The sequence below is a fragment of the Tupaia chinensis genome, unplaced genomic scaffold (genome assembly GCF_000334495.1).
Source record: "Tupaia chinensis unplaced genomic scaffold, TupChi_1.0 Scaffold149256_1, whole genome shotgun sequence".
In the NCBI taxonomy this organism is placed as follows: domain Eukaryota; kingdom Metazoa; phylum Chordata; class Mammalia; order Scandentia; family Tupaiidae; genus Tupaia; species Tupaia belangeri.
The window spans coordinates 355116-369310 of NW_006209101.1; the positions used below are offsets into that span (position 1 = coordinate 355116).

The 14195-nt window shown below is 39.6% G+C and overlaps 1 protein-coding gene across 3 annotated transcripts in view; it reads left to right on the forward strand.

Annotated features, from left to right (window-relative positions):
- Positions 1 to 14195, forward strand: part of PIK3CG (phosphatidylinositol-4,5-bisphosphate 3-kinase catalytic subunit gamma) — a 43033-nt gene that overhangs the window by 2631 nt on the left and 26207 nt on the right. For all 3 annotated transcript variants that reach the window (XM_027769334.1, XM_027769335.1, XM_027769336.1), the window contains exons 3-7: positions 1 to 1917; positions 4836 to 4901; positions 5021 to 5246; positions 8373 to 8476; positions 13184 to 13330. The exon at positions 1 to 1917 is cut by the window's left edge and continues 1 nt beyond it. In XM_027769334.1, coding sequence (XP_027625135.1) covers positions 1 to 1917; positions 4836 to 4901; positions 5021 to 5246; positions 8373 to 8476; positions 13184 to 13330 — 2460 coding nt within the window. The remainder of the gene's footprint in view (positions 1918 to 4835; positions 4902 to 5020; positions 5247 to 8372; positions 8477 to 13183; positions 13331 to 14195) is intronic.

Sequence of the window (14195 nt, forward strand, 5' to 3'; positions counted from 1 at the left end):
AGTGCCGCGGCCAGCCTGTCCTCCATGGAGCTCATCCCCATCGAGTTCGTGCTGCCCACCAGCCAGCGCAACAGCAAGACTCCGGAAACAGCGCTGCTGCACGTGGCGGGCCACGGCAACGTGGAGCAGATGAAGGCCCAGGTGTGGCTGCGCGCGCTGGAGACCAGCGTGGCAGCGGACTTCTATCACCGGCTTGGGCCGGACCACTTCCTCCTGCTCTACCAAAAGAAGGGGCAGTGGTACGAGATCTACGACAAGTACCAAGTGGTGCAGACCCTGGACTGCCTGCGCTACTGGAAGGCACTGCATCGGAGCCCGGGCCAGATCCACGTGGTGCAACGGCACGCGCCCTCGGAGGAGACTCTGGCCTTCCAGAGGCAGCTCACTGCTCTTATTGGCTACGACGTCACTGACATCAGCAACGTGCACGACGACGAGCTAGAGTTCACCCGGCGCCGCCTAGTCACCCCACGCATGGCGGAGGTCGCTGGTCGTGACCCCATGCTCTATGCCATGCACCCCTGGGTGACATCAAAGCCCCTTCCAGAGTACCTGTCCAAGAAGATTAGCAACAATTGCATCTTCATCATCATTCACCGCAGCACCACCAGCCAGACCATCAAGGTCTCAGCCGATGACACCCCTGCCACCATCCTCCAGAGCTTCTTCACCAAGATGGCCAAGAAGAAGTCTCTGATGGACATCCCTGAAAGCCAGAATGAACAGGATTTTGTGCTGCGCGTTTGTGGCCGGGATGAATACCTGGTGGGTGAAACACCCATCAAAAACTTCCAGTGGGTGAGGCACTGCCTCAAGAATGGGGAAGAGATTCACCTGGTGCTTGACAGAGCTCCAGACCCAGCCCTGGATGAGGTGAGGAAAGAAGAGTGGCCGCTAGTGGATGACTGCACGGGAGTCACCGGTTACCATGAGCAGTTGACTATCCACGGCAAGGACCACGAGAGCGTATTCACCGTGTCCCTGTGGGACTGTGACCGGAAGTTCAGGGTCAAGATCAGAGGCATTGATATCCCTGTCCTGCCCCGGAACACAGACCTCACAGTTTTTGTGGAAGCGAACATCCAGCATGGGCAGCAAGTTCTTTGCCAAAGGAGAACCAGCCCCAAACCCTTCACGGAGGAGGTGCTCTGGAATGTGTGGCTGGAGTTCAGTATCAAAATCAGGGACTTACCCAAAGGGGCTCTACTGAACCTGCAGATTTTCTGTGGCAAATCTCCAGCATTGTCTGGCAAGGCCTCTGCGGAGACTCCTAGTTCAGAGTCCAAAGGCAAAGTGCAACTCCTCTACTACGTGAACCTGCTGCTGATAGACCACCGGTTCCTCCTGCGCCATGGGGAATATGTGCTCCACATGTGGCAGATATCCGGGAAGGGGGAAGACCAAGGGAGTTTCAGTGCCGATAAGCTCACATCTGCCACCAACCCAGACAAGGAGAACTCAATGTCCATCTCCATTCTTCTGGACAATTACTGTCACCCCATAGCCCTACCCAAGCATCGGCCCACTCCTGACCCAGAAGGGGATCGTGTTCGAGCTGAAATGCCCAACCAGCTTCGCAAGCAACTAGAGGCAATCATAGCCACTGATCCACTTAATCCTCTCACTGCTGAGGACAAAGAATTACTCTGGCATTTTAGATATGAAAGCCTCAAGCATCCTAAAGCATATCCTAAGCTATTTAGCTCAGTGAAATGGGGACAGCAAGAAATTGTGGCCAAAACATACCAATTGTTAGCCAGAAGGGAGGTCTGGGATCAAAGTGCTTTGGATGTTGGGTTAACAATGCAACTCTTGGACTGCAACTTTTCGGATGAAAATGTGAGAGCCATCGCAGTTCAGAAACTGGAGAGCTTGGAAGACGATGACGTTCTACATTACCTTCTACAGCTGGTTCAGGTAGGGGATGTTGGTGTTGTCAGCAGAAACATTCTCTTCAGGAATCTATTTGCATGAGCACAGGTACCCAGTTGGTTGTGATAAAATGCCCTTTGTTCCAAGCTTCATGATCAAGATTCTGATGAAACAGGCCTGATGAAACCACTTCAAAAATTATAAACCACTTTATCATTTGCTTTTTTACTGTCTTTGAGGGTATGCTCAGAAGCATTTTAAAGGTATTACTACTTTGCTCTTTAGGAGGCGTGGCCCTGTTTGAGTATTTGTTCTCATTATTTTAATGATAGTTTTGACTCATTGAATGTTTCCTTGTGCCAGAGCTCCAAGCGATTGGCATGCATTTTTGTGTTGCCTCATTTAACCCTCCTGAGATCTATAATGAAATCAAATTAGCATTTGTATTTTATGACTAAGGAAAGTGAGGCACAAAGAGGCTATGTAATGCCCCTAAACTCACTTATGTTGAAAGCAGCAGACCGGGCCCTGCTTTTTCCACTGCCCTCCCCTTTCCTAATATTCTACATAAATATAGTGTTTTGATCGTGTGGACAAAGGAGAAAAAGTCTTACTCTTGACCCATGTTTATTAAATTCATAGAAAAGCATCTCATATCTGGGTAGAATCTTGAAAACTCCTCTCTTTAGTCAGATATGGGACTGTATTGCCACTCCATTTCTCATGACACTGGGGTCCCAAGAGGCTGTGATCTGCCTAAGGTTTAGTTAGGAAGTTAAAGGAGGAGGAATAGTTCTGCTCACTATAGCAGGTCTCTAACTATATTGTACTGTTTGACAAAGAAAAGGAAGTAAAAGAATTAGGATGGAAATGCTATTTTAGAGCACAGAGCTGTTCATTCTATAATTCAACAATAGTTTTCAACTGAGAAGGCTGACGGTAAATGAGTACACATACAAACAAATGTTTCATAACAAAGTGTGACAAATGCTTTGGGGAAAACTACAGAGTATTAGGAGAAAACAGTCAGAGGTCCAGGGACACTTTAAGGATTGAGGAACCAAGGGACAATTCTGAATAAGTGATATTTCACCTGAAATCTTTAAGACACTGAACTTCTAGATACTAAACTGTCTTATCACTATATTTATAGAAAGCCTCCTGGAATAGTCTGATAGGCATTTTTGGATCTTCTCAATTTTAACTCTGAATCTTCACCTTTCCATTAGAAGACACTAGAAATATCATATTTTGACTTTGCTTTTATCTATTAAATATAGCAAATATACTTTTCTGTCTACTAGTTCAGATATTAGTGTAACATTAAAGAATTTTGGAATAATGGATCTTCCATTTTCTAGCTCTCCACAATAAAAATAAACATAGTGCAGTTTGCATAAACTCTGTTCCAAATCCCAAAGCTACCATGAATTATTTTTCATTGTCATTTTCAAAAATAAACTTTGCAGAATTAGAAAATGAATAGTGTCCTTTTTGGAAATGTTTTAAATGAAAGAGGTCAGTAAATAATATGAACATTGAATTCGTGGTCTTAAATTTGCAGAAGAGTAGTCATTTGTAAAACCCTTTAAGACATTTTCAGATATGGCTGAATGACTCATTCGTGTTTAAAATGGTCTTCTACATGAGATCTGCATTGTCTTAACAGAAGTGAAACACAAAGAAGGTCAGAAAGATTCGCATTTGGGTTAGAAACTTAAAACATTTCTGAAGTGAGTACTGGGGGCAAAATAACCACATTCTCAGAATGAAGGTCTCAGATGCAACTATGATGGCACCTATTTAACCACACCCATGAAAAACATTTTCAAAAGCATTGATACAATTGAAACATTATGAAGTCAGTATGGAGCATTTACAAATTGGAGAACCAAAGTAAGAATTATAAATTGTACCAAGAAACCCCCAGGCCCTAACATAAAAACCAAAATGGGAATTTCTCCCATTCTTGGGAATAAAGGATAGACCATTTCTATTTATAAAGGGGATACTCAGATATTTGATTTTAAGCCTCTCTTCATGTTTATACATGACTTCTACACTCTAATTTTAGGTACACATTTATAATAATCTAAACATCATGTGTTTGTTAGTCTTTGCACTTTAAAATTATGAGCTATTTCAAACTTACAGAAAAGTACAGAGAATAATGTAACCAATATCAGTGTACCCCTAAGATTTTCATTCCTTTTTATATTTTATTAGTTCTTTTTATTGAGTAATAAAGCTGTCACCTAAGTCAATGTTCTCTTTGTTAGCCAGCGAAAACTACTAAACACTAAAAATGAAGATTGAAGTCTACCTGAGGGAGCATATCAAATCAGGGATTTTCAGACACAAAACTCTGTGTACATCACAATGTGGCAGGGGGCAGTGACTGCTCTGTGTGAACTGATCTCAGCCTGCTATTTATTTCCAATAAGAACCTGTGAGGCAGCTCCGTGACTTGCCAGTGAGATGCCAGAAAGGGAAGCTATAGGATTTTTAGAATATTTTCACATAGCAAATATTTTTTGCTCTTTCATGTGTCTCTGTTGGCCATTTTCTTTCTAACAACCTCTCTTCTCTTCCACTGTCTAGATTTGTTGTAGTCATCTTCATCTTTTCCCTCTACCATTCCATTAACTAACGTAAGCCCCTAATTGGAGTAAATGTCCTCACTTCTGCAGTTTTCAAGTTACAAAAGCATGTGATGGTGAGTCAGAGTTCTGGCCTCTAATCCCAGTTCTGTCATGAGCTGCACTGTGATCTTAAACAACTGGTTCACCCAGGTCCTAAGAGTCCTCTAAAAGAAAGGATTGAACTTGGGCAGCTAGTAAGAGTTTCATCACCCTAGCCATAAAGACATACTAAAGCAGAGCCCCAGTCTTTCTGTAATTCTTTTTCCTCACTTAACCAACAGAGAATGCAATCCTACAGACACCAATTCTTTCTTCCCTTAGGCTGTGAAATTTGAACCATACCATGACAGTGCCCTCGTCAGATTTCTACTGAAGCGTGGCTTAAGAGTAAGTACCTCCGTTTTCATAAGTTTTCATAAGAGTATGACATTTTAAGTCAGCAAGAATTGACCGAGTGACCCAGAACATTAGTTATAATACTCTCAACCTTCTTGTACCTGCCTCAGAACAAAAGAATTGGACACTTTTTGTTTTGGTTCTTGAGAAGTGAGATTGCCCAGTCCAGACACTATCAGCAGAGGTTTGCGGTGATCCTGGAAGCCTATCTTAGGGGCTGTGGCACAGCCATGCTGCACGACTTCACCCAACAAGTTCAAGTCATTGAGATGTTACAGAAGGTCACCATCGATATTAAATCACTATCTGCTGAAAAGTATGACGTCAGTTCCCAAGGTACAGTGGCTATGTTTTCTTGGTTCTCTTTTGAAGGGCCTTCATCCCCCAATGCCATCATCCCTTTGAACCTTCTTCTCTCTAGAAGCCGAGTTGCAACTATTTGTTTGTTTGTTTTAGGTTTTTGCTAAAGGGTTTGTGTGCTCACTAGAGAGGGAGAAATAAATAAGTAAAGTTAAATAAAATAATTAATAAAAAGAAAAGAAAAGAAAATCACTCCAGGGATATGCACATGTGCCCAAAATTCCTAGAGGAAAATGAAGCAGAAGAGATTGCAGAGTGGCTATCCCCCTTCAGGGGCGATTTCTCACTTTCCCCTCTCTCTCTGTCTCTCTCTGTTTCTCTCTCCAGTGAGCTCACATGCCCTATGGCAAAAACTTCAAAAAAAGAAAAGAAAGAAAAAACACACCAGGAATATGTGCACACATACCCAAAATCTTGAGAAGAGGATGGAGGAAAAGTGATTACAGGGTGGCTGTCCCCTAGAGAGGTCCCTTTCTAACTCTCTCTCTGGTAAACTCATGTGCCCTACCACAAGCATAAAAATAATAATAATAATAGTAACATAGGAAATTTGGGGGGGAAATGGAGAGGTAAGACACTTGTGGGACACAGATAAGGTCTATTAGCTGTTGACGAGGATGTGTATGGTGGTCTTAACTGGGCTGGACATGGGCTTAACTGTGTCTGTCATGCTGGGTAAAGTCTCTTCACAATCTAAATGATGTAGAGCGGTTTTATGTATGAATAATAATAAAAATATATAAATTTTTAAAAACTCAAAAAAAGTAACAAAATTTTTTCACTTTCTCTCTCACTGTCTCTCTGTTTCTCTACAGTGAGCACATGCAAAAACCTAAAAATACTAAAAATTGCACGCATACACACACACACACACATTATTTCCAAATATTTACCTTTCCCCCCTTCTTTGAATATGTGCCTATAGTCTTTTAATTTTTAGTTTTTAAAATAATAAATTATTGAGAGACTATGTTAATTTTTAAAATTTCTCCATATATATCTGTATCTCAGAGTAATATATATATATACATATATGTGTGTGTGTGTGTGTGTATATATATATATGATATATTGGGTTGTCAGAAAAGTCATGATGCATTTTTACCTAGGAAAAAATGTCGTGACTTTTACAACAACTCGATATAAACACACTTTTCTACATGCACACGCAAACACACACACGCACACACACATATCACCTCTTCTCTGAAACCATTTCCAGTATCTTTTATCTGTACTTTAAGAAATCCTGTTCCTGGGCCAGTAGGTGGCATGGTGGTTAAGGCACTAGACTCCCACATGGCTGACCATAGTTCAAGTCCCAGATCCGGTGGTTTAAAACTCAAGCCAGGCACGTGTGTGCATGTTCCCAAAATCCCAGGAGAATGAAGTAAAAGGAATGGCAACGTGGCCATCCCCCTGGGGGGTGATTTCTCACTCTCTCTATATCTCTCTATCTCTATCCAATGAGCACTTGCACCCTATGGCATAAACCTTTAAGAAAAAAAATTCTGTTCCTGCTCTAGGAAAATTAATTACTCATTCTCTGTATTCACATAGGTTTGTCATTTGCAAATTTTTATAGTCTGGTAAATTGTATGAACCTTGAAAGTAGAGGATACCTCTTGTTCATTTTTAATATACCTAGACCTAGCCCTGTGGTTCAAAGTAGACACTAACATATTCAGCCAGTATTTTAAACTTCTGGGTATTTAAAATTTATTCTTTTCCCTTTGATTCTTTTCCAATGTACAAATAATGCTCTCTCCTAAAAAAAAAAAAAAAAAAAAAAGTAATAATGATTTAACTTTAATTTTTATTGTAAGAAAAGGAAACAACATTTGTACTGCCCATCCTATTTGTTATAAGAGTAATTTTCAAATTATATAGTTTGCCTTTAGAATTTTGAGGCTGTAACCAGCAGTTAGTGTAATGGCTATGTCACTGGACTCCCATGTAGTCGACCATAGTTCACGTCCCTGACCCAGTGGCTTAAAACTCACACTGGGCGCATGTGCGTGCGTGCCCAAGATCCCGAGAGGAGAATGGAGGAGACAGGACTGTGGCGTATTCATCCCCCTTGGGGGGGGTGATTTCTCGCTTTCTGTTTCTCTGTCTCTCTCTGTCTTTCTGGCGAGCGCACGCACCCTATAGCGAAAACCTCTCCAAAAAAAATAAATAAATAATTTTGAGGCTGACACATCTTCTCTATACAACCTAATTTCCTCTTTGGGGAAAACTTAAATTTCTAAATAAATTCCATTTAATATTGTTTTCAAACCAGATGACAGTTTACAGTTTCACATGCTGAAAAGAAAATTAAAATATTAACTCCTTAGTATTACCCTCAAAACATCCTTCTCTCCCAGATTATGCTGGCATCTGTGTGCTATCCCACATGTATGCATATGTTTTTAGCCCCTCTTATAGCATGTGTACAAGGTTATGCTGTGTATAGTAAGCCGATGTACTTACCTTATCTATAGGGCGCATGCACTCGCCGCAAAGACAGAGAAACAAAAAGCAAGAAATCACCCCCTGGGGGGGTGGCCATGTCTCAATCCCTTCTCCTCCATTCTCCTCTCGGGATCTTGGGCACACATATACACACGTCCGGTATGAGTTTAAGCTGCCGGGTCCAGGACTTGAACCACAGTCAACTACATGAGAGTCCAGCGACTTAACCATTATGCCATTTGCTGGTCCTGATGTACTTACCTTTTAAAAGAAAAAAAATTGTCAGAGTGCCTACACTCACTAGCAAGAGAAAGACGAAAGGAGAAAGCATCCTCAACTCCAAAGGAGCATCTCCTCTACTTCTCTATCCTGTTGGGATTTTGGTCATGCACCCATGCCTGGTGTGCTTTTCAAGCTGCCAGGCCTGACATTTGAACTGTGGTTAGCCATGTGGGATCCGGCTATCTTAATGACCAGGCTACAGGGCTAGCCCAGCCTGACTTATCTTGCCTACCCCCTTTTCCTGCTCCACATCAGACCAAATATGTAGAATGCAGATAATAAATACAGCCTTGGGGGAAGTTATGGATAATAATAATCATTTCTTGAACTCACATAACTTTTGTATACTTTTGCCAATTACAGTTATTTCACAGCTTAAGCAAAAGCTTGAAAATCTGCAGAATTCTAATCTTCCAGAAAGCTTTAGAGTTCCATATGACCCTGGACTGAAAGCAGGAGCACTGGTGGTAGGTATCCCTGGGACCTCTCCATGTGGTCTTCATGTCTTGCAGATGTCTAACATGCATTCCAGGGCCCAGGACTCTCAATCTAGTGTCTAGACAGTGACAGAGAAGCTGGGAATCCCTGGATGGACTAGTCCTTCTCTAACCACTAGCTACTGAAAGTCTCTTGTTTTAAATCAGCTAATTAAAATATTCTTTACACACCAAAAAAGAAATCGTACATTTTAAAGGTACAATTCAATGAATTTCAACAAATGTGTACGATTGTATAACAACCAGCACCACAATTGAGACATAAGCATTTCCATAGAAATATCAAATTAAAAGTTTTTCATATCCTTTTACTGTTAGTTGTTTTTCTCCTCCTGTCCCTACCCAAGCACTAGATCAGCCTTCCCTCTGTTTTTTTTTATATTGCCTTTTTTCAAATTTTATTAAGTGAATCATACAATATATGGTTTTATATGTGGATTTTTTTTATTTTGCATAATACTTTTTTGCTTGCATTTGTTTCTATTGCCAGAGGACAAATGCGTTCACCAGAGACAAACAGAAATACAGAGAAAGAAAGCACCTTCCCCTAGGTGGGGCATGGTCATGCCACAGTCCCTCCTTTTCATTTCTCCGTCATGTCAGGATTTCAGGCACACAAGCACACACACCCAGTATATTTTTCAAATCACTGGGACCAAGGTTCAAGCCTTGGTGGGCCATGTGGGATCTACCACCTTAACCACTGAGATACAGGCTGGTCACATAATGCTTTTAAGAGTCATGCATATTGTAATATAACATGTATCAGTAATTCGTCCATTCTTATAACTAATATTCCTTTATATGAAAATATTATAACTTGTTTTCCATTCTTTTTTAAGTAAACATTAGTATGGGATAGTTGGTCACATGAAAAGCATGTGCTTAATTTTATAAGATACTGACAAACTACTTTTCCAAAGTGCCTTTTTTATTTAAATCTTCACAGCCAATGTATACAGTTTCAGTTGTTGCTCGTATTAATCAGTACTTATTACTATTAGTCTTTTCAATTGTATCTGTTCAAAAGGATGTGAAGTGATACCTCACTGTTGTGTTCATTCACATTTCCATAATTATACTGAGCATCTTATCATGTGCTTATTTTCCATTAGCGTATCTTCTTTTGAAAAGTATCTATTCAAATCTTTCACCTATTTTTTTTTTTTGAGAGGTTTTTGCTATAGGGCGGGTGTGCTTACCAGAAAGATAGAGAGAGACAGAGAGACAGAAAGCAAGAAATCACCTCTGGGGGGGGGTGGTGGTGGTGGCCACGCCGCAGTCCCTTCTCCTCCATTCTCCTCCTGGGATCCTGGGCATGCAAGCACACATGCCAAGCATGAGTTTTAAGCTGCCTGGTCCAGAATTCGAAATGCAGTTGACTACGTGGGAGTCCAGCAATTGCCAAGCATGAGTTCCAAGCTGCCTAGTCTAGGATTTGAACCACAGTTGACTATGTGGGAGTCCAGCAATGTAACTCATTATGCCATCTGGTGATATCTGCTTGTCTGAGAGTTTTAATTTTGATTAAGTTCAATTTACCACTTTCTTTATGGTTTGTTTTATTATTATCTCACCTAAGAAATCTTTGCCTAATCCAGTGGTCCTTACCCTGGGGTGATCCCTCAGCTCCCCAGGAGTTACTTGACAATGTCTGAAGACATTTTTTTTATTACAACTTGGTGAATGCTACTGGAATCTAGTGGGTAGAGTTCAGGGATATTGCTAAATATCTCACACTACACAGGATACCCCTCCCACAGCAAAAAAAAAAAAAAAAAAAAAAATTATCCAGCCCTAAATATCAGCAGTACCACGAGTAAGAAATCTTGGCTTGACTCAATATGACAAATACTCCCTCCCCCCCGAATTATTACGATTTTAACTCCTACATTTAAGTCTATAATCTATTTTGAGTTAATTTTTCTGTACAGTGTAAGGTAACATAGTTCATTTTTTTTTAATGTGAATGTCTAACTTTTCCAGCACTATTTTTTGAAAAAACTCCTTCTCCTAATACCTACCTTGGTACCTCTGTCAGCTATTAACTGACCATGTGTGTGTAGATCCATAACTAGATTCTGTATTCTATTGTATTATGTAACCATCTGTTCTTACATCAGTACCACACGCTATTGATTGCTTTAAGTAACAAACCCCTTCAAGTATGTGAAAGGGTTTAAAACCCTCATCATTTGTATATTTTTGTCATGCTTTTAAGAACTACATATGTTATAAACCTCACCATACGTTGTTACTATTTTTGCTTTAAACTGTTGGAAATATGATTAACAGTCTTAATAAAGTAAGCAATTTTTAATATTTACCCTTCTATTTACATGTGGGGTACTTTTCATTGCTTTGTACAGGTCCCCATTTCCATCTGGCACCGATTTCCTTCAACCTTTAACATTTCTTTCTTTCTTTCTCTCTTTCTTTCCTTCTTTCTTTTTTTTAAGAGAGGTTTTAGCTATGGGGCATGTGCACTCGCAAGAAAGACAGAGGCAGAGAGACAGAAAGCAAGAAATTATTTTCCTGGAGGGATGGCCACACTACAATCCCTTCTCTTTTATTCTCCTCTTGGGATCTCGGGCATGCATGCACATGTGTCTGGCGTAAGTTTAAGCTGCCCAGTCAGGGACTCGAACTGCAGCCTACTGGGAGTCCAGTGATGTAATGATTATGTCATCTGCTGGTCCCTCAGCCTTTAACATTTCTAATACTGTAGCTCTGCTGGCAATAAATTCTCTTAGTTTTTGTTTATCTGAAAAACTCTTTATTCTGCCTTAACTTTTGAAAAATATTTTCCTCAGATGTAGAATTCTAGTGTGGCCATTTTTGTTTTGTTTTTTGTTTTGTTTCATTTTGTTCTGTTTTTTCCTTTCAGTAACATTTTCTTCTGGCTTACTTTTTTTTTTTTTTTTTTCTGATAAGCCTCTGAAATCCTTATCTTTGATTCTATCTTTGTAATATATCTTTTACTCCCCAGGCTGCTTTTAAGATTTTATTTTAGCAATGGCTTTCAACAATTTAATTATGTGCCTTGGGTATGATTCGGGCATGCATGCACATGTGTCTGGCGTAAGTTTAAGCTGCCCAGTCAGGGACTCGAACTGCAGCCTACTGGGAGTCCAGTGATGTAATGATTATGTCATCTGCTGGTCCCTCAGCCTTTAACATTTCTAATACTGTAGCTCTGCTGGCAATAAATTCTCTTAGTTTTTGTTGCATTTTTTTTTGTTTTTTCTTTTCAGAAAAATTTTCTTCTGGCTTTCTTTTTTTTTTTTTTTTTCTGATAAGCCTCTGAAATCCTTATCTTTGATTCTATCTTTGTAATATATCTTTTACTCCCCAGGCTGCTTTTAAGATTTTATTTTAGCAATGGCTTTCAACAATTTAATTATGTGCCTTGGGTATGATTTTCTTTATGTTTAGTTTGCTAAAGTTTATTGAGCTTCTTGGATTTGTGAGTTTATAGTTTATCAAATTTAGAAATTTTTCACCCACTATGTTTTCTTGTCTCCTTTCTCTTCTCTCCTTCAGAGACTTCTTGTCACAGTGTTTTAGCCAGCTGGACTGTGGGCTTTGTCTGGACCCAGTTTCTCTGGTCTGTTACCTAGAAATAGCCCTCCGGCAGTAAACTGTGGCAATTATTGAGCTCACCTCATTTATTCTCTTTCTCTCAGAGGTCACAGACCAACACTACCTATTGTCTAATGTCTGAAAAGAGTTGTTTCATATATTTCATTTTGTTTTCTACACATAAACATAGCAAGAGGCAAACTCATATAGTAGCTACATCTCATGGAAAGAAGGGAAAGTTCTTCCCTTGCATGTTTAATTTTATATACAATTATCAGCAACTTAGTCCTTGCTAATGTGCACACTGTCTACTGTTTCATTTAGAGATTGATAGGAATTGTGGTTATTAATACAGTTTCAAATTGTGTTTGCCCTTTTGAAAGACCACATTAGATTTTCAATCCATGGTGGATTCATATTTGGCTAAAACACCTAAGTTTTTCATTTTTAAGCAGGTCGCTATTAAACCACGTTTCTCCCTTGGATATATTTAGGAGTACAGGTGTGGGGGGGTTGTCTGTAAGTTTTTCATTTTTAAGCAGGTGGCTATTAAACCACATTTCCCCCTTGGATATATTTGGGAGTACAGATGGGGGGGGTTGTCCTTAAGTGTGAGATTTTCCATTTATTTCTATTAAATTTCATCTTTTTAGATTTGGTCTCTTGCCTTTGATTCTGTAATGATAGTTTTTGAGAGAGTGTAGTAGCATTAGAACTCTCTTTTAAAAAAATTAAATCTTAGGGAAAGAAATATATATAAAAAAAAATAGCAAAATTGCTCTGTATTAAAGAGGATGTGGGAACCCAGAGTCCTATGGGAATGGGGCCTGGGTAGGGTGGGATCTGTTATACCTTCCAGGCACCACCATAGACAGGCTTCTGTGAGAACCACCGGTGTCAGTGTTGTGAACTTGCTCTCATATAGCATTCCTAGATCAAATGAGAGTACCTTCTTGTATTTTTACCCAAATGGTGAAAATCATTTTCCAACTACTGCTTCATCCTAGTTGTTTATATGGATGCTTCGCAAAAGAATTTGTGTCTCCACAATGTGTGTTTATTGCATGTAGGAAACACATGACTGCTTCCTTACAGATTGAAAAATGTAAAGTGATGGCCTCCAAGAAAAAGCCCCTGTGGCTTGAGTTTAGATGTGCCGATCCTACAGCGCTATCAAACGAAACGATTGGAATTATCTTTAAACATGGTGATGATCTGCGCCAAGACATGCTTATTTTACAGGTAGGCTAATGTGAAGCAATGTTTTTTCCAGTTGTCTGAAAAACAAAATCTGTTATTAGATCGAACACATGCCTTCCCATTTTCTTCTCTTATGTGATAAACAGTGGTCAAAGACTACAAAATAGAGTTTTCAGTTGAACAATATGACTGTGGACCATTCAGTGTGCCATCTAGTGAGCGCCACAGTTCTGTTCATTCCTTTGACTATGCATATCTAACATTCCCAAGTAGCCAAATATATTGGGTCATCTGAAAAGTCATGCTATATTTTCTGTATTTTTCTATGTGAAAATGTGTCATGACTTTTCCAACAACCCAATACTTCCTGACCTAAAGCTCTTTTGTCTACACCCCATTCCAAGCTTGGTGACAGAATGTAGCTGTATTTTACCCCAGCTCTCTATTTATGCCTGTTCACATTTACACACCCAGAGGCATTCTCTTTAGATTAATCTTCTCTGATGCATGTATTCAAGTGAATAATTTGATCAGAAAGAAAGAGAAGAGAAACAGGTAGGTAATTGGAGAAGCTATGCAGGTAAGTGACAAGAGTGAATATATTAGGGCAGAAGGTGAACAGTGAATGTATCAAAAGAATTTTATATTTTCTAACATTTATGGATAAATTTTAGTTTCACAAACCTTTAAGGTAATATTCTCCAGATTTTAGATGTTCAATGTAATAGAGGTAATCATTTCTCATACTTAATATGGTTTATTTAAAAGAGACAAACCACATTAATTTCAAGGTAGCCAATTTAAAAACTGATCATGTTTTCAATTCTAAGTTCCTGTTTTTACTTTTATCTAATATAGAAACAGTAATACCCCCACTTTGCTTTCTTTTCAAGAATAGTATGTGTGT